General features: G+C 37.0%; 1 protein-coding gene across 7 annotated transcripts in view; it reads left to right on the forward strand.

Moving 5' to 3' along the window:
* TANC2 (tetratricopeptide repeat, ankyrin repeat and coiled-coil containing 2) overlaps positions 1–26,783 on the forward strand; it is a 363,973-nt gene that overhangs the window by 208,921 nt on the left and 128,269 nt on the right. For all 7 annotated transcript variants that reach the window (XM_010816367.4, XM_005220895.5, XM_005220897.5 and 4 more), the window contains 2 exons: positions 11,526–11,674; positions 17,077–17,263. In XM_010816367.4, coding sequence (XP_010814669.2) covers positions 11,526–11,674; positions 17,077–17,263 — 336 coding nt within the window. The remainder of the gene's footprint in view (positions 1–11,525; positions 11,675–17,076; positions 17,264–26,783) is intronic.

A 26,783-nucleotide genomic window follows, 5' to 3' on the forward strand; every position in this document is an offset into this window, starting at 1 on the left:
AAAAAACCTACTCTCCACCTTTTCCTCCTCCATCCTTCAAGGACAAGTGTAATTGTTTATCTCTCAACTCACTATTCCTTTAATTTACAGAGTAGTTCTTGTATATATTGGCTTCTTTCTATCCTTATGTCATTTTTCCACTTTAAGTTGTTAACTGGTTTAAGAGAAGGGGAGAAGGAAATGGCAACGCACTCCAGTATTCTTGCCTGGGAAATCCCATGGACAGAGGAGCCTGGCAGGCTACAGTCCATGGGGTCAGAAAAGAGTTGGACACAACTCAACGACTAAACAAAAGCAATGTAAGAGAGGAATGGTGAGGTAATTTCTTACACAGATTTTAACTATATACAGCATTATTTAGTTTTTCAATAGTTGTAGATTTCTTTCTTGAAGGAAAAAAAAGTATTGTGATTATTGTTTCATTCTCAAACCCAGTGTCCTATGACCTGAGTACCTTTTCTATCATATTTAAAAGTTAAAATATAACATAAATACAGAAAGATATCAGAGAGACAACTCATTGGAAAAGACTCTGATGCTGGGAAAGACTGAGGACAGGAGGAGAAGGGGATGACAAAGGACAAGACAGAGGGCATCATCGACTCAGTGAACATAAGTTTGAGCAAACTCCGGGAGGTAGTAAATGACAGGGAAGCCTGGTGTGCTGCAGTCCGTGGGGTTGCAACAAAGAGGAACGACTGAACAACTGAACAACAATTCAAATAATTGTGCATCTCTGTGAAATTATGACATGAACACCCGTATAACCACTTCCTAAATTCAGACACAGAACGTTCCCAGCACCTCAGAAGCTTTTCTCATGCTTCCTCTGCATCATATTCCACTCCATGTAAGTGTGACCTTTAGTCTCACTGCATTATCATTTATTTCCTTTGGCAGTTTTCAGACTTTACATAAATGAAATCATTTAACCTGTACTCTTGAGCCTCTCTTCTTTTGTTTAATTGTATGTTTGTGAGATTCTCTTTTATTGCTGTCGTGTTTCATTGTATGTCTACTGTTGATGGGCATTTTCAACTTTGGCTGTTATGAACAATTTTATGAATGTTTGCCACATCTATTTCAAAGCCCCTGTGCTTACTTTTCATTTTGATATATACCTAGTAGTGGCTTGCTGGGTCATGGGGTTTCAATATGTTCTATCTAATTTTTTTTTTCAAATTTTATGCTACTGATTTACATTCATACCAGAAAAACAGGTTAACTGTCCTTTGGCCCCATATTCACTTCAGTCGCTCAGTCATGTCCAACTCTTTGCAACCCCATGGACAGCAGCATGCCAGGCTTCCCTGTCCATCACCAACTCCCAGAGCTTGCTCAAACTCCTGTCCATTGACTCAGTGATACTATCCAACCATCTCATCCTCTATTGTCCCCTTCTCTGGCCTTCAATCTTTCCCAGCATCAGGGTCTTTTCAAATGAGTCAGTTCTTCCTATCAGGTGGCCAGAGTATAGGAGCTTTAGCTTCAGTCCTTCAGTGAATATTCACGACTGACTTCCTTTAGGATTGATTGGTTTGATCTCTGTGCAGTCCAAGGGACTCTCAAGAGTCTTATCCAACATCACAGTTCATAAGCATCAGTTCTTCAGCACTCAGCTTGCTGTATAATCCAATTCTCACATCCATACATGACTACTGGAAAAACCATAGCTTTGATTAGATGGACCTTTGTTGGCAAAGTAATGTCTCTGCTTTTTCATATGCCGTCTAGATTGGTCATAGCTTTTCTTCCAAGGAGCAAGCATCTTCAAATTTCATGGCTGAAGTCACCATCTGCAGTGATTTTGTTTGGAGCCCAACAAAATAAAGTCTCTCACTGTTTCCATTGTTTCCCCATCAATTTGCCATGAAGTAATGGGACCAGATACCATGATCTTAGTTTTTTGAATGTTGAGTTTTAAGCCAACTTTTTCACTCTCCTCTTTCACTTTCATCAAGAGGCTCTTTAGTTCTTATTTGCTTTCTGCTGTAAAGGTGCATATTGATATTTCTCCCAGAAATCTTGATTCCAGCGTGTGCTTCATCCAGCCTGGCATTTCACGTGATGTACTCTGCATATAAGTACGCAGGGTGACAATATACATCCTTGACGTGCTCCTTTCCCAATTTGGAACCAGTCCATTGTTCCATGTCCAGTAGTAACTGTTGTTTCTTGACCTGCATACAGATTTCTCAGGAGGCAGGTAAGGTGCTCTGGTATTCCCATCTCTTTCAGAATTTTCCACAATTTGTTGTGATCCATACAGTCAGAGGCTTTGGTGTAGTCAATAAAGCAGAAGTAGATGTTTTTTTGGAACTCTCTTGCTTTTTTGATGATCCAGTTCAGTTCAGTTCAGTTCAGTCACTCAGTCGTGTCCGACTCTTTGTGACCCCATGAATCACAGCACGCCAGGCCTCCCTGTCCATCACCAACTCCCGGAATTCACTGAGACTCACGTCCATCGAGTCAGTGATGCCATCCAGCCATTTCATCCTCTGTCGTCCCCTTCTCCTTCTGCCCCCAATCCCTCCCAGCATCAGAGTCTTTTCCAGTGAGTCAACTCTTCGCATGAGGTGGCCAAAGTACTGGAGTTTCAGCTTTAGCATCATTCCTTCAGAAGAAATCCCAGGGCTGATCTCCTTCAGAATGGACTGGTTGGATCTCCTTGCAGTCCAAGGGACTCTCAAGAGTCTTCTCCAACACCACAGTTCAAAAGCATCAATTCTTCGGCGCTCAGCCTTCTTCACAGTCCAACTCTCACATCCATACATGACCACAGGAAAAACCATAGCCTTGACTAGATGGACCTTTGTTGACAAAGTAATGTCTCTGCTTTTCAATATGCTATCTAGGTTGGTCATAACTTTCCTTCCAAGGAGTAAGCGTCTTTTAATTTCATGGCTGCAGTCACCATCTGCAGTGATTTTGGAGCCCCAAAAAAATGATCCAGTGGATGTTGGCAATTTGATCTCTGGTTCCTCTGCCTTTTCTAAATCCAGCTTGAACATCTGGAAGTTCTCAGTTCACATGCTGTTGAAGCCTGGCTTGGAAAATATTGAGCATTATTTTGCTAGCATTTGAGATGAGTGCAATTGTGCAGCAGTTTGAACATTCTTTGGCATTGTCTTTCTTTGGGATTGGAATGAAAACTGACCTTTTCAGGCATGTGGCCCCTGCTGAGTTTTCCAAATTTGCTGATGTATTGCACTTTCACAGCACTTTCACAGCATCATCTTTTAGGATTTGAAATAGCTCAACTGGAATTCCATCACCTCCACTAACTTTATTGTAGTGATGCTTCCTAAAGCCCACTTGATATCACATTCCAGGATATCTGGCTGTATGTGAGTGATCACATCATCGTGGTTATCTGGGTCATGAAGATCATTTTTATATAGTTCTTCTGTGGATTCTTGTTAGCTCTTCTTAGTATCTTCTGCTTCTGTTAGGTCCATACCATTTCTTTCCTTTATTGTGCCCATTTTTGCATGAAATGTTCCCTTGATATCTCTGATTTTCTTGAGGAGATCACTAGCCTTTCCCATTCTATTGTTTTCCTCTATTTCTTTGCATTGATCACTGATGAAGGCTTTCTTGCCTCTCCTTGCTATTCTTTGGAACCCTGCATTCATATAGATATATCTTTCCTTTTCTCTTATATCTAATACTGTGGGCAAGATTCCCTTAGAAGAAATGGAGTAGCCCTCATAGTCAACACAGGAGTCTGAAATGCAGTACTTGGGTGCAATCTCAAAAACAACAGAATGATCTCTGTTCATTTCCAAGGCAAACCATTCAATATCACAGTAATCCAAGTCTATGCCCCAACCACTAATGCCGAAGAAGCTGAAGCTGAATGGTCCTATGAAGACCTGCAAGACCTTCTAGAACTAACACCAAAAAGAGAAGTCCTTTTCATCACAGGGGACTGGAATGCAAAAGTAGGAAGTCAAGAGATAATTGGAGTAACAGGCAAGATTGAGTTAAAGATATTCTTCCCTCTTTGTGGCTTGCCTTTTTACTGTTTTAGTGGAATCTTTGGTGAACAGAAGTTTTTCTTATTAATAAACTTAACCTATCTTTTTCTTTTGTGGGTTAGTGCCTTTTGTGTCTTATTTGAAAAATCTTTGCCTAGTCCTAGTTCATGAAGATATTCTCTTAGGCTACCTTCCAGAAAATGTATTCTATTTTGTGTTTGGGTCTATACTCCACCTGGAATTGATTTTTGTGTATGGCATGAGGTAGGGACAGGTTTCATGTTTATTCTGACATATAGATCCATCACCGGTTATTGAAAATGCCATTCTCTAAGGGTCACCCTGTAATATATGAGGACCTATGTGAATATTTTTGGTGGGATTTTTGTCTATATATGCAATTTAGTTAAAAAACATAAAATTATGAGTCTACTTGAAGCACATTGTTTTATCAATGAAGATTTGGAGTAATGGATAGAGATGTATACTTATCTGTTTATTGTTTCATCATTGTATGTAAAGATTCTTCACAGTAGATGGGCACCATCTCTTTACGTTAATGTCCAGAAGATATCGCTTTATAGTCTTTATTGTCAAATGTGCCATTATTGTCAAATTTCATATTACCCACGGCAAGTAAAATGTAGCATACTCATAAAACAAAAAGAGAGAGAGAGAAAATGCCGTTCTCTTACTAAACAATTGCAGTGGCATTTCTGTCCTAAATAAGGTGACTCCACTTGTATAGATATGTTTCTGGATTTTTTATTGTGTTCTCCTGGTCTTTTGGTCTATGCTTGTACCATTCATACTCTCTCTTAATTACTTTAGCATTAGATTAAATCTTGATGTTAAGTAATAGCAGTCACTCTTCTTCACATTTTCTTTACTATCCCCAGACCTTTCCATATCCATGTAAATGTTAGAATATTTAGTTTTAAGGTGCTGTCTTCCTCATTCAATCAAAGCCTATTGCATAAACACACTGCTTCCAAATAGCCAAGATGAATTTCAGTAGCTTTAATCAACAAAATGTATAAATGATATATGGTTTATTTTGTGTATAATAGTCTGATAGGGATTATTTTTCAACAACCTACCAGCCATCTTGTTTTGTGTATCATATTCCAAGTTCATTGTTACTAAAGAAGTCACACTAGGATCCCACTCAAAGAAAGTGCTATCTTTGTTTAGGCTCATACCTTCATTGGGCATAAAACATGCCTAAACCAAACGTTAGGAAGATGGCACATTCTTCACGTTGCCTGAATGGTCATGGATGAGACAGAAAGATAGGTAAGATATTCAGTCTGACAATTTCAGAGGAATTTTGAGTTTTGAACAAATATGCTCGGCAGAGAGGAGGTAGAAAAATGATACCTAGCAACATTGCGAGAGGCTGGAATCAAGGATTACAGTAGAGCTTAGGGATTAAGAGCCTGAGGTCTAAATCCAGATTTCCTAGTTCAGTTACTTAATAGTTTATGAATTTTGGCAAGTTATTCAACTCTCTATCGTTCACTTTCTTTATCCATAAAATGGGGATAAGACTGCCTACCTCATAGGGTTATTATGATCATTAAATGAGTTAATGTATATAAAATGCTTAGAAACAGTACCTGGCATATAAACTAGTCTCCATATGTTCTGGATGTTGTTATAATTTTAAAAAGATAATCTGAAAAACTCAGATATATTTTTAGTTTCATTTACTTGTTTTGTGTCATGATATAATCCCCCACCCTTAACATATACAATATAACACCAATAAAGTCCTGTCCATGCACCATTGGCTTCCCAGGTCACTTAGTTGTAAAGAATCCTCCTGCCATTGCAGGAGACCCGTGTTCAATCCCTGGATCAGGATGATCCCTGGAGAAGGAAATGGCAACCCACTCCATAGACAGAGGAACCTGGTGGGCTGTAGTCCATGGGGTCGCCAAGAGTTTAACATGACTGAGCAATGGAGCATGCATGCACACACCATGCACCGTAAGACGAAGGTTCATTGAAGACTGAAAAGACTAGCAGAATGTAGTAGTGCAGAAAACAGGCCCTACACTCAGGAAGGAAATGGTCCAAAGAGTAAAAATGCATAGTAAGTTGGAAATTGAAGCAATTTTGTTAATAAGAATCCTCAAAAGTAACAGATTGGGCACTTTTTTTCCTGCTATGTTGAGTTCATTCAATTTGATAGATTTTTAAAGGATAAGGCATTGCAAAGAGTCAGACACGACCTGGCAGCTGAACGACAACAAAGGATAAGGTGATTCGAGTTGTTTCAGGGTTTTTCAACCTTAATACTATTTAATGACTTTCAGGGCTAGATAATCCTTTGTTGTGGGGAGATGTCTTGTGTACTGTAGGATGGTTAACAGCATCCTTGGCCTCTACCTACCAGGGACCAGGAGCAACACCCCTCCCCACAGTGTGACAGCCAGAAATACCTCTGGTCATTGCCACATGTTCCCTGGGGGCAGAATTGTCACCATTTGAGAATCACTAAGTTATTTAAAAGAAACTTGCCTGCATAATTTTTTCTCAAAGTTCCAAACATTCACAGTGATGGGGAATAGAATGATGCACTGCTGTGTACTAACTTCCTAGCTTCAATAATTTTGACAACTTGTTTTATCAATATCTTCCCCGTTTTTTTCTGTAGTGATTTCAGCAAAATCTGGTCACTGTATCATTTCTCCCATCAATCCTTTGATGGATACAAAGGATATGAACTTGGAGACTTCTTCAAAATAATAAATATTAGTATCCTTTAAAAGAAATATTTAGGAAAACAATTAAGACACTAGAGTGACATAGTAAGAATAACTGTAACATGAGTACAAGAGCCTAAAAGAAAAAGGAAGAATTTGGTTTATTTTTCTGCTGGCCTCTTTCTTAAGTGATTAACATTTGGACTTTTGTGAATAATGCATGAAATGATAATGTAATTATAGTCTCTGCCTGCCATTTGTATGTAGTGTGGTAGTATGTTGTGGAATCTGAAGAGGTCAGGGACTTTTGCATTTTATTATAAATATCTTCAAAATAACTTTTAGCGTTTTACCCAGAATCTATTTACTTTTGATTTCATGTACTATAAGTATTCGTGTTATTGTAGTAGGCTTTGATAAATTTTAATAATATTAAATAGATGACTTAGTAGTTTAGAAATTCCACACACTGTAGTAACAAAACAAAAAATTCTTTCTAGCAAAGGTTTTTCTTGTTGTTGTTGGTTTTAAAAGATAATATATTTGGAATCTGACTTCCAAATAAAAAACTTAAAAAAATTTTTTTAATCTGCAAGACCATTTGCCTGTCTGATTGATTGATGGTGTATTTCTTTTTTATTTTTTTTATTTTTATTTTTTTATTTTTTAACTTTACAATATTATATTGGTTTTGCCATATATCAAAATGAATCCACCACAGGTATACATGTGTTCCCCATCCTGAACCCTCCTCCCTCCTGCCTCCCCATACCATCCCTCTGGGTCGTCCCAGTGCACCAACCCCAAGCATCCAGTATCATGCATCGAACCTGGACTGGTGACTCGTTTCATATTTGATATTATACATGTTTCAATGCCATTCTCCCAAATCATCCCACCCCTAGCAAGGGTTTAAAGGTGGAAATTTGCTTGAATGAAGACAGGGGATTTGTTTGTTTTTATTGAAGTATATTTTGTTTACAGTATTGTGTTAGTTTCAGGTTTACTACATAGTGATTATTTTTGCAGATTATATTCCATTAAAGATTATTATAAGAAAATGGGTGTAATTCCCTGTGCTGAACAGTATATCCTGTTGCTTATCTGTTTTACATGTAGCAGTTTGTATCTGCTAAACCAATACCCCTGATTTAACCCCCCTCCCTTCTCTCTCCCATTTGATAACCACAAGTTTGTTTTCTCTCTCTGTAAGTCTGTTACTGTTTTTATATACATTCATTTGTGTTATTTTTTAGATTTAGGGTACTTGTTTCAAAGATGCATTTGCATATGTAACAACTTTTTCCTGAGATTTTGTTAGAGTACCTTAGTTGGGCAGAGGCAGAAAGAGAAGGAACTGTCTATAATGTTGGTGTTAGAGAGGTAATAAAGCCCCAGAGATATCTTTCTGTTCTGTGTCAGAGAAATCCATTTTTGTTGTTTCTCAGAGAGGAAGTGGAGAAGGGAATATAGATCCTGTTTGTCTACTCTGACATAAATCCAATAAGAATTCTATATAGATTTTCCACACTTTGAGTTCAGTAATGGTGTACAAAAATGTGGGGCTTCCCAGGTGGCTCAGTGGTAAAAGAACTGCCTGCCAATTTAGGAGACACAGGGGACATGGGTTCGATCCTGGGGTTGGAAGATCCCCTAGAGTAGGAAATGGCAACCCACTCTAGTATTTTTGCATGGAAGATCCCATGTATAGAGTAGCTTGGCAGGCTACAGTCCCCATGGACTTTGGGGGCTAGATAATCTCATTTTCTTGCCACTTGGAGTGATTTAATGTGTAACACAGACTATCCAAAGAAATTAAGCTATTGTGCTTTAGTATCAAACCATATGACACTATAGTTAACGCTTGCTATGGTGAAAGGATAGCAAAAAAAAAAAAAAAAAAGATTTTGGTAATACCGTATATGGGATATGTGCTACTGTGAATTATTATAAATATACTTGAGCATAAAATAAAATCTGAAAAAGTGTTGACAATGAATCAAGTTAGTGTAAACAGATAAATTCAGTTTAGGTAAATTAGTTCTGCATCACATTTAAAATAGATCATCTTGAGTTCCCTGGCTCTTTTTTATATCTGTAAATTTCTATAAATTCTTTATTTGGAAATAAATTTATTTTGACGATGAGGCTAAGGAGGATTCTCATATTGACTTTGTTCAGCAGCCCTCAGTGAAAAGGTCTGAAAAAGAACAATATCCATAGTTGGTAACCCCTGAAAAATAGCCTAAATACAGAAGCTTAAATACTGATTGTATGGAAAGAAGATAGCAGACTGGAAACAGAAGATTACAGTGAAAGCCAGAGATCAAAAAATTTAGGGGTCTAAATTTCAGGGCGAAAAAGTAAACCTGAGTGGGTTTCTTTTTGGAGTGATGAAAATGTTCAGGAATTAGAGTGGTGATAAACTTAGGAATATACCAAAGCCACTGAGCTGTATACTCTAAGGGGGAAGAGCTTATGGTTTATGAATTACACATCAGTTTTGAAAAAATGACCTGACTGGGAAAGGGATAGTTCAGGGTGGGAACCCAACCAGAGTGAGTAGAGCACCTGTGTGTAGGGTAGCAGTGAGCAGCAGTGAGATTTGTTACATGCAAGGAGAATAGATTAAATAAGTAAGGAAATGAAGATCAGGTTTTTCACTGTTGAAGAAAAGTTACAACCTTGGAAAGGAAGAAATTCAGATTTAACCCTGTGGTATTGAATTAGGTCTCATCTGTGAACTTTAGGGGGAGTGTTTATATATGGATTTACAGATTAAAATGAATATAGAGCTGTGTGTATGCGTATATGTATCAACATAACTGTCTAACTTTGCCCATGTGGTGGACCTGCAGGGCAGTGGCATCCTCATCTGATGAGCATATCTGATATTCTAATACATTTACTCACTTAAAAAAATCAGGCTTTCTTGGAAAAAAGGACTGATTCCAGGGCTAGGGCAGAGAAAAATGCGTGAGGAACCTACAGCATCTCGTGACAGAAAGCAAGGAGGTACTCAGAAAATGACAGGGGTGTGTCAGAAGGTTACAGGAGCCAAAGTGAAAAGGCTCACCTGGCCAACTCTGGGACATTGGAGCAATAAAATAAATAATAACAGTAACAGATTATAACTCATTGACTAAAATAGGAGTCTGTGAGTTCAGATAGGTAAGTACGTAGATAGACACATAGATAAAGGAAAAGAAACTAAACTGTAAAAGAGTGATGGATTTAGAAAACTTACTATTTGGCAAGCATGATAGTAATGAATTTAACTGGGAAACATTAATAGATGCTAAAAATAGTGGGCAAAAGTTTATGGAGGAGAGATTCAAACTGCTGTTGTATACCAGTGTTGATGCGATCATTATTCATAATATCTAGTAGGTGGAAACAGCTCAAGTGTCCAGTGTGATGGACAGATGACTAAATAAACTAAATGGGTATGTACATAAAATAGAACAGAATTTAGCCATTACAAGGAGTGAAATTCTGATACATGCTATAACATGAATGAACCTTGAAAATGTGCAAAGTGAGATAAGCTAGACATAAAAGGACAAATACTGTATTATTCCACTTATATGAGATGCCTAGAATAGACAAGTTCCTAGAAACAGGAAGTAGAATAAAGGTTACTAGGCTTGGGAAGTTTTGTTTAGTGGAGGCAGTTTCTCTGGGCCGTGATTAAACAGTTCTGAAAATGGAGATGGTTGCACAGTGTTGTGAGTGCACTTATTGCCACTGAACTGTATGCTTAAAAATGGTTAAAATGACAAATATTGTTACGTGTATTTTTATCAAAAATTTTTTTAATTTCAAAATTTGGTGAGGGATGAAATACATATATATTCTCAAAGTATCCCCCCACAAAACACTTACTAATTACAAAGAGAAATTGTGTAATTATAGAGTGGAAAAACCTGGCAGACACTACCATAACCAAGTGTTCCAAGTTAACACAGCATTAATTTTGTGAAAGTGCTGCCAAAAATGCTTACCCTAAATTAAATTGTGAGATATCATGAGAAAAGTTGAAATTGAGGGACATGGTACAAAATATCTGACTTATAATCTTCAAAAGTGTCATGGTTGTGAAAGTTAAGAAAAGATTAAGGAACTGTTCGAGATTCAGAGAGTCAAAGAAAACTGAGAACTAAATGCATTGCTTAATCCTGAATTGGATCTTTTTGCTAGAAATGACGTTACTGGATAAATATCAAAACTTAAATGGGGTCTGTGGATGAGATCATAATGTAAAATGTTAGGTTCCTGATTTCTCTGTTGGTATTGTGGTTATGTAAGAAAATGTCCTTGTTCATAGAAAATGCATACTATCTGGGCCTGATGGGGTAGCGTGTCTATATTTTAAAGTGATTAAGGGAAAAAAAATTGTTCTTTGTACTATTCTTGAAACTTTTTTGTAAGTTTAAACTGATTTTAAAATAAAAAAGAATATTTATACAAACTAAGAAAAAAGAGATAAAAGAACCTGAATGAAGGCAGTGATTGTGGCCAGGAGCTAGATCCCAAGACTAGGACTTGTATTGGAAAGCCAACTGCCACAGAAATGAGAAAGTTCTTTTGAGTGAGTTACAAAAACTTTCTCTCAAACTCAAGGGTTTCAAGTAAATATATTGAGAATTCTGAGTAGACTGTCTGTCAATTGTAATAGGTAACAGCGGAAAAATAAGTTTCTGGTCAGGGACCTCGTAATTTTGGATTTAGAATGTGAAAACAAAGGAAATGACCAAACAGAATGTAAAAATAGTTGTAAAACTGGCCATTTTATTTTGAAGGATTCAGGTGTTTCAATGCCTTCCTGTTGCAGGTGATGCTGAACAGGAACTTGGTCCCCCTCCATCTGTAGATGAGGCAGCAAACACACTCATGACTCGTCTGGGTTTCCTCCTTGGGGAGAAAGTCACGGAAGTTCAGCCAGGTGACCAGTACAACATGGAAGTCCAGGATGAAAATCAGGTAAACTGCTTCCCATCAGCTTATTGAAACGTGGGATGAATCGGCCTATTATAACCAGGAAAGAAAAACTGTTGCAGGGCGTGGATGTGGGTCTTGTCAGAACAATGATCCCAAGTGTCAAATGCCTTTTCGGGCCTGGAATATAACTTCATTTTCCATAACTACTGTGTTTCTTCAGTTTATGGAACACCTTTTAGTTTCATTCTTAAGTTTAAAAAGCCACTTCAAGGTTTTGATTCCTTTATTGAATGAATGAGGAAATAACTAAACCAACAAACAAGACGCGCGCGCGCGCATGTGTGTGTGTGTGTACAAAAGCACCATACCCCTAAACTGCAGAATGCACATTGTTTTCTGATACACATGGATTATTTAGCAAATTTACAATATGCTGATTCATAGACCAGATCTTGACAGATATAGGGCTTTCCCAATAGCTCAGTTGGTAAAGAATCCACCACCAATGCAAGAGACCCCAGTTCAATTCCTGGGTCAGGAAGATGCTCTGGAGAAGGGATAGGCTACCCACTCCAGTATTCTTCCCTTGTGGCTCAGCTGGTAAAGAATCCTCCTGCTATGTGGGAGACCTGGGTTTGATCCCTGGGTTGGAAAGATCCCCTGAAGAAGGGAAAGGCTACCCAGACCAGTGTTCTGGCCTGGAGAATACCATGGACTGTATAGTCCATGGGGTCTGAGAGAGTCGAACACAACTGAGCAACTTTCACTACTTTAGTAGAATTAATCGATTATAAAATAACTTAGAAAATGATAGCTAAAAGATAATATATAGAAAATCAAAATCCCCAAGTATTTGGATATTAATATACTCCTAAGTAGCCTTTAGGTTAGAGAATCACAAGATATTAGAAAATATTTTAAACTGAAATAATAGAAACAAAATATAACAAAACTTGTAGTATATAAAGATATGCATTTAAAAACTTTAGGATACATGCATTAGAAAAACTGAAAATCTGAAAAATTAATGATCTAAATATTCATCTCAGTGCAGGAGACACAGGAAACTGGATTGGATTCCTGGGTCAGGGAGGTCCTCTGGAGTAGGAAATGGCAACCCACTCCAGTATTCTTGCCTGGGAAATTCCATGGACAGAGGAGCCTGGTGGGCGACAGATAGGCCATGGTGTCGCAGAGAGTCAGACACGACTTAGTGATTGAGCACACTCGCATTTACTGCTGTATCCTCTGCACCTGGGACAAACTCTTCTGTTAGTAAGTGTTCAGTAAGTATTTACTGCCTGAATAAGTGGCCTCCTAACAGGGCTCTGCCTCCACTTTTGCCTCCTGTGGTCTGTTTACACAGAATCCAGCGCAACCCTTATAAAATGAGAATCTGGTCCTTTTATTGTGTTGGCCAAAAAGTTTGTTCAGATTTTTTTATAGGCCATTGTGGAAAACCTGAACAAACTTTTTGGCCAGCCCAGTATTTTTCTGCTCTCAATCTTCTACTGTATCCCCCAAATTTAACCCTAAATCTGAAATCCTTAGCATGGCGAGAAAGGGGCTGCCTGATCTGACCCCTCGCTGCCTGTCCTGTATCATTTCCTGCCCCTGACCCTTTCACTGCAGCTCTCCAGCAACACTGGCCTTCCTGTCATTCCTCAGACACATAAAACATTCATTTATACTGGAATGTTCTTGCACATAACTCACTTCCTCACTTCATCCAGTGCTCTACTCAAATGTTATCTCCTCAGTAAGGCCTTCCTTAGTTATTTTATCTAATAGCCCCTGCCCATCACTGTATCCCCTTACCCTGCTTTATAGCTCTTATCATTAATTTATTACATGACATATTTAGTTGTGAGGGATTGTTTGATCTCATGCAAGAAGGTAAGCTTCATGATGACAGGTATTGATTTCTTTTCATAACTAATTTACATTGTAACCATGTCTGTATCATGTGATCTGAATAGAAAATTAAAATGATATGTGTTGAGGGCTTTTTAAAAATTGATATAAATAAAACATCTATTTTACTTGTGAGTTTTTGATATTCATGTCAGGTTAAAATATGACTGCTATAATAATGACCCAGCAACATGACATTACAATCTGAGAATTTGCCAAGGACGCTGTTGTTTCTAAAACGCTACATTTCTTCAGGTGCTAAAATTTATATTGGGTTGCTTTTGAGATGCCTTATTGTCACCGCATGTTGCAGTGATTTCTGAATTAAGCCCCAAGTCAATAGAGTGTGCCTTACTTGTGCATTTACTATGTGATTCATCATAAAATAAGTAAATGAGTAGTATCATTGATTTGATGTAGCTAAAGTGATGCCATAATAGAAAAGTCACTGAACCAGGAGGTAGAAAATCTGTGTTCCGGTTCCAGCTCTACCACCTACCATTTTGTAAATTTGGACATGTCGCTTAACCTCTCTCAGCTTTAGGTTTTTCAAAGTTAATAGTAACTAACATTAAATAAGTGTTTACTATGTATAATCATTGTACTAGTTGCTTTATTTACACTGTTTCATTTAAGCTTCCTTACAACTCAGTGTGGTAGAGTCCTTTTAATATTTCAACTTTCAGATAAGAAAAAAAGAAACACTGCCAGAAAGTGATGGACTAGTATTCAAATCCAGGCAGTCTGCTTTTACAACTTATGTTCTCAACAGCTACACCATACCAGTCCAGAGTAATATGAAATAATGACAGGATTGTTGTGAAGATCAAGTTAAATCATGAATACGAAAGCACTTTGTAAGCTGTAAAATGTCATGCAAACAAAAGATATAAAACAGTATGTAATGTAATTTATATGTAAATGTATTCAGAAAGTATGAGTTGGAGGAACTTGCTTCATAGCTTTTATATTTAGTGTAGTTTTTACACTTCATACTTGGTTGATAAGGAGAAATAAGGTAGTAACATTTTTTTAAAAAAAACTTTAACTTTGAAACATTAAACAAATGTAAGAAATTAATAATAAAACTACATGATAGCCTGCTTGAAATGTAATATACCATGACACTGTCTTGGAACCACCTAAGAAAGTGGCTGAATTGATCACCTATATTTCTAGTCTTAGGAAGATTATTAGTGACTTTCTTCTGTGCTAAAGAGCATACTAACAAAGATATGCTTTGTTTAAGAAGACCCGTAGTGATGGTGTCCTCAGAACAGTATTAATAATGACAGAATCCAGCACACACAAGTTACCATATATCATTTTTTTGCAAAAGACAAGATATTCAAAGTGATATTCATTGACCAGTGTATTTTCTTTTCTCTGTAGTTTCTGGAGTATTAGGATGTAGGACCTTGAAGAGATCCAGATTGGGAGTTTGGGATCCAATGGGATCAATGGGAAAACCACCAAAAGGTTTTAGAAGTAGAGTGGCTTGATTAGGTGTCCATTTTAGCCTACAGTATGGCGAGTAAATAATGTCTTTCTGTGCCTAAAAGAGTATCTCATTAACTAGCCTCCTTAAGTAAATACTGGAGTGGGTTGCCATTTCCTTCTCCAGGGGATCTTCCCGACCCAGGGATCTAACCCAGGTCTCCTGCATTGCAGGCAGATGCTTTAACCTCTGAGCCACTAGGGAAGCCCTACGTAAATATAAGACTTGCCTTTAAATTCACAAGCCATGAAACAAATTTTCTGCTTTCTGAATGAGTTGATCTTTAAGCTTTGCTTTTACAGTTAAAGCTTTTAAAGCATATATTCTGTGATAAATGCTTTATTTTCCAGAAAATAACTTATAGTAAAAATAATATGTCATTTGAGCTTAACCTTCACTTTTGCTGTATTATGCATATAATAGTTTCCTTTCTCAGAGAACAGCCTGAGAATCTTGTCTGAAAATGGAAATGAGTTACCATAGAAGTAATAGATTCATACCAAAATGAAACTTTTTCAATATGGAATGACTATAGATATATCTAATGTAAAAAGATTCTAGTACAATTCTAATAAAGTAGCCACATGTTTCTTAAACTGAGAATGAGGCGGTTAAAAATTGCTCTGCCAGATTCTAACTAGGGCGGATTCTAATTTAGTAAGACTGGGGTGGGGTTCAGTATCTGTCAGTTTTGTAGTGAAACTTATTTTTTACATTCCACAGGTAATTCTCCTGCAAGCCCTACTCATGCTCTAATAGGCTAACATCATTTTGTAGAAATAGAGGAAATTACAAAGAAATTGAAACTCCTCCCTCCAATGGTGAAAAATTATATAGAAGAGAAATGGCATAGATTTGAGGGCTTATTGTATTATTAAGAAGAATCAGTTTCTAATATTAGTTATATGATTAAAAAGATTTACTTGATTGCAGTGTTCTGAGAAAGTCATTTATGCTTGGTTGAGTTCCATGTATCTTTTATATCCTGGTTATAGCATTTAAATTAAAATCAAAACCTGAATTCAACACAGATAATTGAATACAGGGAATTGCATCTGGCACTCATTTTGGGACGAGTCAAAGAGCCTTAATATTCTCATAACCAGTGATCAACATATTTTCCAATCAAGTTATAAAATGTAACTCTTCAGTTTATCAAAGAGATTATGAGTAGACTCTATACGTAAAGAAATTGAAATGCTTTTTTTTTTCAAATGTCAAATTTATCATTAGTCCTCCTTCAAGTAATTCTGCCATTGACCAGTTACTGTTTTGAAAAGGAAAAAATTTCTTAAGTGTTCGAAAAAACATATATACTTTCACTCATTATTTCATTAATTTATTTGGGTAGAAAGAGCTAAAGAAAATGAATTGTCATTAAACTAGGTAAACCAGAATATATTACCATCAGTCTCCCATCAAAAATGTAAAAAGGAGGTAACTTCAGGTATAAGAGTTACTCAGTGATCTGTCTGTAATCAGTTTTTACAGAGAAATTATTTTGTTTGTATTAAATTAATATTATTCTACTTCATTTGACAAACTTTTAAATAGGCATTTTCCCTACATTCATTTATTACCTCTGTGAAGCCACCTATGTATCAAAAAATGCCCATCTTATTACTTCTTGGCTGCAAAGATTTTTTTTCTACCCAAAGAAAATTATTAGCAAGACCAAGTTCTAAGCCTTCAGAAAATTTATGTTGATTGAAAGCAGCAAGAAAAATTTTTGATGAACAAAAAAAATCATCTATTAATTCATAGCAATAATAAAGACTACTTGTCACTGTAAATTTCCTAGGCAGAAAAAACAGACCACAGTCTCTGCTCATGTTAAATTTATCAAGTTTCACCTTAATTATAGAACACAGAATGGTTATCCCGGAAAGCAAAAACAAACAGAACCTAATAGCTGTAAAAGCTGTGCGTGTAGATTTTTTTTCTTTTTGTTATCAAAGCATATGTTTTACCATAAGATACACTTTCACTTAACAGCTGATCAGCTTGTCTTATTTTTCATTCAATTCTTCAGACCTCAGCAATCACCCAGCGGATAAGTCCCTGTTCCACCTTGACTAGCAGCACTGCCTCTCCACCAGCCAGCAGCCCCTGCTCCACTCTCCCACCAGTCAGTACAAGTGCGACCGCCAAGGACGGCAGCTATGGGGCCGTCACGAGTCCAACCTCCACCCTTGAAAGCAGAGATAGTGGAATCATTGGTGAGTTGGTTTATATACTAATCATTTTGTGTCTTTTTTTCTTTTTGTAATAATTATACAAGCTTAAGGTTTTCAAAAATTCTGCTTTTGAGTTATTGAGATATATTTATATATATGTATAAAATATGTGTCCTTTTCTTTTTAATGTTGCTGTTGAGAGGCATAAAGCATTAAAAAAAAAAGATAGAGGTGCCTCTCCCTGCTTAACCAGTCCTTTAAAGACATTATCTCACTGATCGTACAAAAGTCTGAGATTGTCTACTTTATGAAAATAAAATACCCTGAATAAGCAAAAAGTAAATAAATAAAGATACTATCTGGTGAAAGAAGGGGTGAATAGAAAAAGTTCTTCCTACTTCTTCTTGTAAATTCACTTACATCATCCATCTACCGACAGAAGTCGTTCAGAAAAAGTTCATTTCTCACTAAACTAGTAGAGTTTCTTGGTATTTCTCAGTCTATCATATACTTACTGCCTGTTGTATGCTTGTTAAGGGGACTCAGTCACATGGAAATGAGGAAAGTTTGGGAAAAGAATCTGAAGAAAAGAAATGCAAAGGGGGGAAATAAGACTGAGCACAGAATCTTAGGGAACATTCTGATTGATCAGGGGGAGGTGAGAGGTGTGAGAATGAGCCAGTGGATACAGAAATGGAGTGATCAGACAAACAGGAGAAAAATCAAGGCAGTATATATAATATAACCAGTGCCAAGGAAGGTAAAGGATTCAGGGAAGGAGTGAGGAAAGGCTGCTCAACAAATGACAGACACTGAAGAGGGCAGGAAAATGGAAATAAGACAATAAAATATTTTTTCCTCATTTGGCTTGCTTCTGCTGCTGCTGCTAAGTCGCTTCAGTCATGTCCAACTCTATGTGACCCCATAGATGGCAGCCCACCAGGCTCCCCCATCCCTGGGATTCTCCAGGCAAGAACACTGGAGTGGGTTGCCATTTCCTTCTCCAATGCATGAAAGTGAAAAGTAAAAGCGAAGTCACTCAGTTGTGTCCGACCCTTCGCGACCCCATGGACTGCAGCCTACCAGGCTCCTCCATCCATGAGATTTTCCAGACAAGAGTACTGGAGTGGGTTGCCATTGCCTTCTCCTTGGCTTGCTTCTAAAGGTTATCAAATCAAAATATTTGTTTAGATGTTATGGCAAATAATTTAATGCCATGTCAACTAAGCATATCTCTTTCACTTAAATGAATTATATCAGCATGTGAATTTATTCGTTTTAAATAATGAGCCAATAAAAAGAATATTTTTACAGGATGCAAAATTAACATACAAAAACCAATTGCATTTCTATACTTTGACAATAGATAACTAAAAAAAAAAGTTAAGAAAACAGTTCCACTACAATAAGATCAAACAGAATAAAAGACTTAGGAGTAAATTTAACCGAGCAGGTAAAAGACTTGTACACTAGACATTATAAAACATTACTGAAGAAATTTTTAAAAGACTTAAATAATTGGCAATACGTCCTGTTCATGGATTGTTAAAAGATAGTATTTCCCAAAGCAATCTATAGAATCATTGAAATCCCTATCATAATCCCAACAAAGTTGTTTGTAGAAACACCCATTCTAAAATTCATGTGGAATCTCAAAGGACCATGAATAGTCAAAACAGTTTTGAAAAAGGGAACAAAGTTGGAAGAGTCAAACTTCCTGATTTCAAAACTTACTCCAAAGCTCCTTAAAGGCAGGATTCCTATCTAATAATTTTATATACTCTCAGTATTTAACATAATTTCTAACTTGTGATTTCTTTATATGAGGAGTATTTATAATATACTATCACTAAATAGCTAAATATTTTAACAAAACAAAATACATACATAAAATATGATGAAAACTAGCCTATTTTCCTAATCTCTGAAATAATTTGTAGAAAATTGGAATTATCTGTTTCTTGACCATTTAGTAGGCTCTACCATTAAAGTGGGCTTTTCTGATGGCTCAAGCAGGTAAAAAAATCCACCTGTAATATAGGAGACATGAGTTTGAGTCCTGCTTCGGGAAGATCCTGATATTTTCTTCATGCAGATTTTTTAAACTACTACTTCAATGTATTTAATGCTATAGGACTTAAATTTTTTTTTTCCTTCCTGAATCTGTTTTCCTTAATAATTGTTTAAATCTTTTTCAGATTTACTTGCATAAAATTGTCTAAAATATCCTTATTGTGACATCACTATCTACTCAGGAACCAAGCTAGAAAGCCAAGGGGAATCCTTGCCTCCTTCCTTCCCCTGTATTTCTCATCCCTGTGTTTTCTTTTCATCTCTCCTAGCATTGCCTTCATAATCCTCATTACCTTAAACCTAGATTAATACAGATCTAACTGTTCTCTCTGCTTTTTCTTCTTGTCCTTTCTAAGTCTGTTTTTCCCACAGCCAACCAAAGCAAATTAACTGAAAAATGATTACTACTTTGATTCTGTTATCTGTAAGGTGCAGTAATCTACCTGGAAACCAAATCTGATCAGATCACTCCTAATCTGTCCACAGCCAATTTCTCCAGCCTTTAATCCCACTACTAGAGTCTAACATTAAATTTTGTGGTAACCTGACACATTGCAGTTTTTCACCTCTCTACTTTTGCCCGTATTGATCATTCTGCCTGTAATCTCCTCTCCCCTCTTAAATTTGATTAACTCCCACATACTTTTAAGAATCACCTTAGGTGTTCAGTCACCACTGCCACCACCCCCTCTCTTCATTTCTCCACTCCACCTCCTCTCCAGTACCTATTACTATTCCATGTTCCCAGATACAGCAGATCTGTATCATTGCATTTAACACTAGTATTATAATCCCTTTGAGAGCCTGCTTTTCATCCTTAGACTATTTAGAAAGTGTGCCTTATTCATCCATATCTGTAGCGCCTAGTCCAATAACTGAAAATGTGGTAGCATGGTAGGTGCTCAGTAAATATTTATAAAAAGGAAAGCTTAAGAGTGAAAGGGTGGGAGATGAAGGATGACTGACCTGGTACTTTCAGTTACTTTTTTGACAGTGTTTAGAGTGACCATTCAGAGAAGGCAATGGCACCCCACTCCAGTACTCTTGCCTGGAAAATCCCATGGACGGAGGAGCCTGGTAGGCTGCAGTCCATGGGGTCACTGAGAGTCGGACACGACTGAGTGACTTCACTTTCACTCTTCACTTTCATGCATTGGAGAAGGAAATGGCAACTCACTCCAGTGTTCTTGCCTTGAGAATCCCATGAACGGGGGAGCCTGATGGGCTGCTGTCTATGGGGTTGCACAGAGTTGGACACGACTGAAGCGACTTAGCAGCAGCAGAGTGACCACTGGGTGCAAGATGGAACATTATTATTAAATTTTTAATAAATAGTAGAGTTCTTCCATTGACTATTCTACTGTGTTCTTTTTATGATTCATTTTGGCACAATGACTTCTATAATCTCTAGCCAAACCTCTTCCTGGGTTCTTCTGTCGGTATTATTAGTGTCTGTAACTGCATGTCATCAATATTACCATACCAAAAAAGAGTACTTTAGAAATATATTTATTCAAGCAGTGGGCATGGTGCTGACAGATTGGACAAAATCCGTTTGCAAGTACATTCTAAGTGGAAGCTTAACATGTCAGTGGATGTTCAAAATAAATGTTCATAATGTTCTGAAATTAAAAATGAGATTCCCGCTTTGACATATAACAATGTTCCTCATTTTTTTCTGGTATATTTCCAAAATTATGTTCCTTGTAAAAGTAAGTACCTTTGTGGATAACAGAGCTAATTTGGAGACTAGTAAACTTCCATTATTTAATGTATATAAATACTGAAACAGATTTACTTGCAGAATCGTGAGACAAGAAAGAGAATAATGTCTTCTGCTTCTAAAATTACTTACATTGTAGAGTAGTTATCAAATTATATATGTGCAGCTTATCTTGAGAAACAACTTGTTTCTCTTTAATTTTTTTTGCATTGCATTTGAGTTAGAAGAAAATTGCATGTGGCGTAAGTAATAATAATCAAAGATATTGTTATTACCGTGGAAATATCAAGGCTCGCCTATCTTAACTGTTTTAATATGTTTTGTTTAAGTATTTTCCCCACTGATAATAGAAATATCTACTTTTCCAAATTAAATATTGCTTACATTATTTCAAACAATAACATCTATTGTTTGTTAGTATACCATTTTTTTTCATATTTTATTTATTTATTTTTTAAAATATACATTTATTTATTTTAATTGGAGGTTAATTACTTTACAATATTGTATTGGTTTTGCCATGCATCAACATGAATCCGCCACCAGTATACACGTGTTCCCCATCCCGAACCCCTCTCCCTCCTCCCTCCCCATACCATCCCTCTGGGTCGCCTCAGTGCACCAGCCCCAAGCATCCAGTATCATGCATCTTGCCCCATCAGTAAAAAACACAAAAGCTATTAAAAGTTATCATTTGAATTATCCATTTTTATTCCTTTATATATCAGTCAGTTCAATGTGAATTCCTTTTGATTACATTTTGTAACTATAGTGATCAGAATTTTAGTGATTCCTGCCTGTATCACTTTCATAGCTTGCCAAAATATGTAGAATTCTAGTTATAAAATCAGAATATTAGAAATGCAGGCTTCCTGAATTTTAAGTCTTATGAGTGTAAAAAGTTCCTTTCTTGGATTTTAAAGGATTGGCAATAGCTATGACTACTTATATTCTCTGTGATCTGAATTCACCCCATAGGTGATTTAATTTTTACCATAGAAAGCATTCTCTGTAACAGTCATAGCTTCTCTGTCTTGAGACTCACAGCTTTCTTAAATATGTGGTAAAATATCACTGACATGATTGTCAGGTATTTACAGTATAATTTCATATTTGTGACTATTTTATTGGTATTAATTTGATGGTATGATGCCTTTATATATGTGCCTAGGTAGATGCCACTAACTACGCATAATCTATCAGCTATACATAGCTTCAAGCAAAAATCCTGATAATCATAAACTCTGTGAGATACACATCATTTTTCTAGCCTATCCTTTTTCATGTGAAGTTTGAATAGTGGTCTGTTTTGGCATGGTGTTGTTTAGTAAAACAGATTTAAGCATGGATCCATTTTGTTTTGGCCTTTTGTTTATTTGGGGATTCACAGTTCCTTCCAGAAAGGTATAATTCTTGAATTCCCTCTTTTAATCAAATCTCAGTGTTTTGTTTTGTCTTTAGGTCCTGATTTATTGCCAAATTTGGTCTTATATCTTTTAGCCTTGTGTCATTTAACACCTAGGAAAATGAAATGCCTGCAGCTTTACTTGTTCAGTGATTATTTTTCCCCTAGTATTTCACATTAGTAACTAAAAAGCAAAATCAGAAACTCCTCCTCATCAAAGACCCTTGTTCCTTTAGTAACATATATTCCACTAGGCAGGGCTTCCCAGGTAATACAGTGGTAAAGAATCTGCCTGCAATGCCGGAGACCTGGGTTCGATCCCTAGATTGGGAAGATCCCCTGGAGAAGGGAATGGCTACTCACTCCAGTATTCTTGCCTGGAGAATTCTATGGATAGAGGAGCCTGGTCCACGTGGTCACAAAGAGTCACTGAATGACTGAATGACATGCACACACATTCCAGTAGGATGTAATGTGTTCTGTGGTCCAAATTGTCACATTTAAGAAGTCATTCTTCTGAGTCACAAACTGAGCGTTAGATAATTTTTCATATTTTCTACAACCTGTTTTCAGAAATGTGCAATTGTATCTTCACTAAGCTCTTCCAGTTATTTTTTTTATTATTTTATTTTTAAACTTTACAATATTGTATTAGTTTTGCCAAATATCGAAATGAATCCGCCACAGGTATACCTGTGTTCCCCATCCTGAACCCTCCTCCCTCCTCCCTCCTCCCTCCTCCCTCCCCATACCCTTCCTCTGGGTCGTCCCAGTGCACCAGCCCCAAGCATCCAGTATCGTGCATCGAACCTGGACTGGCGACTCGTTTCATACATGATATTATACATGTTTCAATGGCATTCTCCCAAATCTCCCCACCCTCTCCCTCTCCCTCTCCCACAGAGTCCATAAGACTGATCTATACATCAGTGTCTCTTTTGCTGTCTCATATACAGGGTTATTGTTTTAATTAAACTTAAAAGCTCTTCCAGTTATTATGCTAGTGACTCTGTCATCCTTGGAGGTGGTTTAGTCACTCATCATGTCTGACTCTTTGCGACCCCATGGACTGTAGCCCACCAGGCTCCTCTGACCATGGGATTTTCCAGGCAGAATACTGGAGTGGGTTGCATTTCCTTCTCCAGGGGATCTTCCCACACCAGGGATCGAACCTGATTCTCCTGCGTTGCAGGCGGATTCTTCACCAACTGAGCCACCAGGGAAGGTTCACCTTCTAATTACTTAGCACTAATAAATTTTGGTAGTTATATTGCATGAATATTTGTCGAAGATGTCTGTCTGGACACTGCCTATTTAAGTGATCGAGAAGACCGGAGCATTTCCCTTGCATGATTGACCTAACTAACGAACGACAGCAATCATTGACTGAGTACAGAGTATGAGGCACGTTGTTGTTGTTTAGGCAGGTACCATTATTTAATTCTTACAGTCATCTTATATGAAAATAGAGTCCCCAGGATCAAATAATTGAAAAGATACATAAGACTCCACAGAAAAATTCTTACAAAAAGCTTTTAGTAAAGATATAGTCCAGCAGGCGAAAAGCATGCAAGTGAGCACAGAGGACCCAAGACCCTCCCAGGTGGAGCTCTCCAGGTTCCTTTTTAATCAAACAGGATGGATGCGCTCTGTCCCCAGAGTGTAAGTCACCAAGATTTGTATAAGGAATCTGGGTTTCAGGAGAGCTCCCCAAAAGTTGACAGTGAAGCTTTTTGTCCGTCTCTGGTCCCATGGCTAAGCCAGGCTGTCTAAGTCCTCCAGATGTAAGCTGGCAATAAACAACTAGACCTGGGTGCTACCTGGGGAATTTCAAACCTTAAACAGCAAATTATAAGTTGTTAGTTATCCCAGTTGACCTTATCTTGGCTAAGAGTCAGTTCCAGACTTCCAGTCATCCCTAGAGATAAGTATAGGACTGGCCCAGTCTAGCTGTGAATTAACTCTGTCTTACATAATAGTATAATGATGTTTCTTAGACTTAGAAAACTGGGGTTCAAAAATAATTGGTCCCAGATCACACAGATGTTGAGAGGCAAAGCTGAGATTCAAGTTTGTATAACTTCAAAACCCACACTGCATAGTTCTAAATCATTCTCTCTCAGAACAGATGACCTAACACCATTATCTAACATTAAAAACTTAGTCTTTATCAACAAAAGCAGAGTAGTGAATCAAGATAAAAATGATTACTATCAGATTTCAAAAAATGATTACTATTGCTATTACTGGAAACATGATTTCTGGGTCCTTTAGGACTGACACAGATGCCAGAATAAGGAATGTTAAGCTTTTTTGAAAAATTATTGCTGTCAGTTTTAAAATATTATTGACGACAAGCAAATGTGCCTGTATCCATGTATCAACCCATTTACAGAGGGTATATTTTATGGTATGTAAATTATACCTCAATAAAACTTTTTTAATATATGGAGTTAATTTTATTCACAATGAGGCTACTTATCAGCCTGTAATTCCTACTTCCTCACACTGTCTTACTGTCCTATATGGCTGTGTCAGCACTTCTTTATACTGAGATAGCAATTTTTTTTCTATATCAAGGAAAGAAAATGCAGAAAGTCTCAGAAAAATCTCTTTAGTTAGTTACAACTCAGTATTTTCCCACCATTCTTTGTTGCACCTGGAAATAACTAGATCTAAAGAATTAAAGTAGGGACAGAATAGGTCTATTGGAAAACAGATACGTATATTTTTCAGTGAGAGGCCATGTCTTCCTCTTCAGCTCCATTCATAGAAATTTTGCACATACGGGTTGTTAATTCATGTAGGCCAACATCTGATATATAGATTGTGTGGGCTTTAGACTTTTGAAATTTTTAGTTACCACATGAATCAAAAATATCGTTGCATTCTCTGATGCTTCATTCACTTTGGTAACTTTAAATTATATGATACAGTCTCACTATAGAGGAATAGTTGAGTAAAATAGAAGCATTTGTTAAATAATATATGGATATTAGCATGTTGTTATTAAAAATAGCATTTCATTTTGTTATGCTTCATTTTTTGTGTGTATGTGGCCTCTTCTGTCACAGAATTGTCCTTTTTCTGGGATTAATGATTTAGGACCTGTCTTGTTCACCACTGTACTCTGACATAAACTAGTTGCTCAATAAAATTTTATTGACTAAATAATTGAATGAAATTAACTCAAAGTCACCATGCTCTGGGAAAAGCATCAGTGAAGCAGAAATGTACAAAAGTCCTCATTGGGAATGTTGACCCAGAGACTCTTAACTTCTGGTACTTTTGGTGAGTTGTCTGTTTTCACTCTGGTCCCCAGTGGTTCTGGCCCATTGAGCATCCAGTAAAACTAAGTTATTCATCCTCTCAACAGATACGTGTTGATCATAGTTTAAACTGTGTGCCAGAGCCTAGATCCATTTCTCTTTAGTGAAAAAGGGCAGAGGATACTTCGGGTTCGAAAAACAAATGAAGTATGAAGTATCAGGTTGGTTTATGCAGATAGTACAATTAAAGTGCAAAATGACATCAATGCTCTTCTTACTTGGGAAACTAGATGTCTTCCTTGTTTTTACTTTAAATACCATGACCATAGATGGCCTTCCTTATTGTAAACGTCATCATTTAAATGATAAAATAGGGTCCATAGGCCACTGAATATTTTTGTCTTTGTACCATGGATTCAGTTTCTTAGATCTTTTCGCCACCAATGAGGACTTTCATAATTTTTATTGATAGACCTCATGTTTTTGAAAAAATTTTCGACATCACACTGTGCATCATCAAATAGGTTATATCTCATTTTTATTTATCAAACATATATATGCATGATGTGTTTATGTATCATGTCGTTGTTGTTAGTGAATTGCTCAGTCATGTCCAACTCTTTGTGACCCTATGGACTATAGCCCTCCAGGCTCCACTGTCCATGGAATTCTCCAGGCAGAAATACTGGAGTGGGTAGCCATTGTCTTCTCCAGGGGATCTCCCTGACACAGGAATCAAACCCTTGTCTCCTGCATCTCCTGTTGGCAGGCAGGTTCTTTACCACTGAGCCACCTGAGAAGTGGTATATTATGTGTATATATACATATGTGTGTGTGTGTGTGTATATGTGTGTATATATATATGCCAAAATTTCTGTTCAACATGTAGGTAACTGGTGTTATCACCCCTGATGTAACTGCAGCTAAGTTTATAGAAGCTTGACATTTTAGTTAGCTGGTCACCAGTAAACATATTATTTCTTAGAAATTAATTGAAATATTGAAAAATTGAAAAAACCAATTACTACCTTCTCAGACCTTTAAAAAGTGTAGTGTTTCAGTGTTTGGGACCTACTGAATGTGCTCATGGTT

The sequence above is a fragment of the Bos taurus genome, chromosome 19 (assembly GCF_002263795.3).
Source record: "Bos taurus isolate L1 Dominette 01449 registration number 42190680 breed Hereford chromosome 19, ARS-UCD2.0, whole genome shotgun sequence".
NCBI lineage: Eukaryota > Metazoa > Chordata > Mammalia > Artiodactyla > Bovidae > Bos > Bos taurus.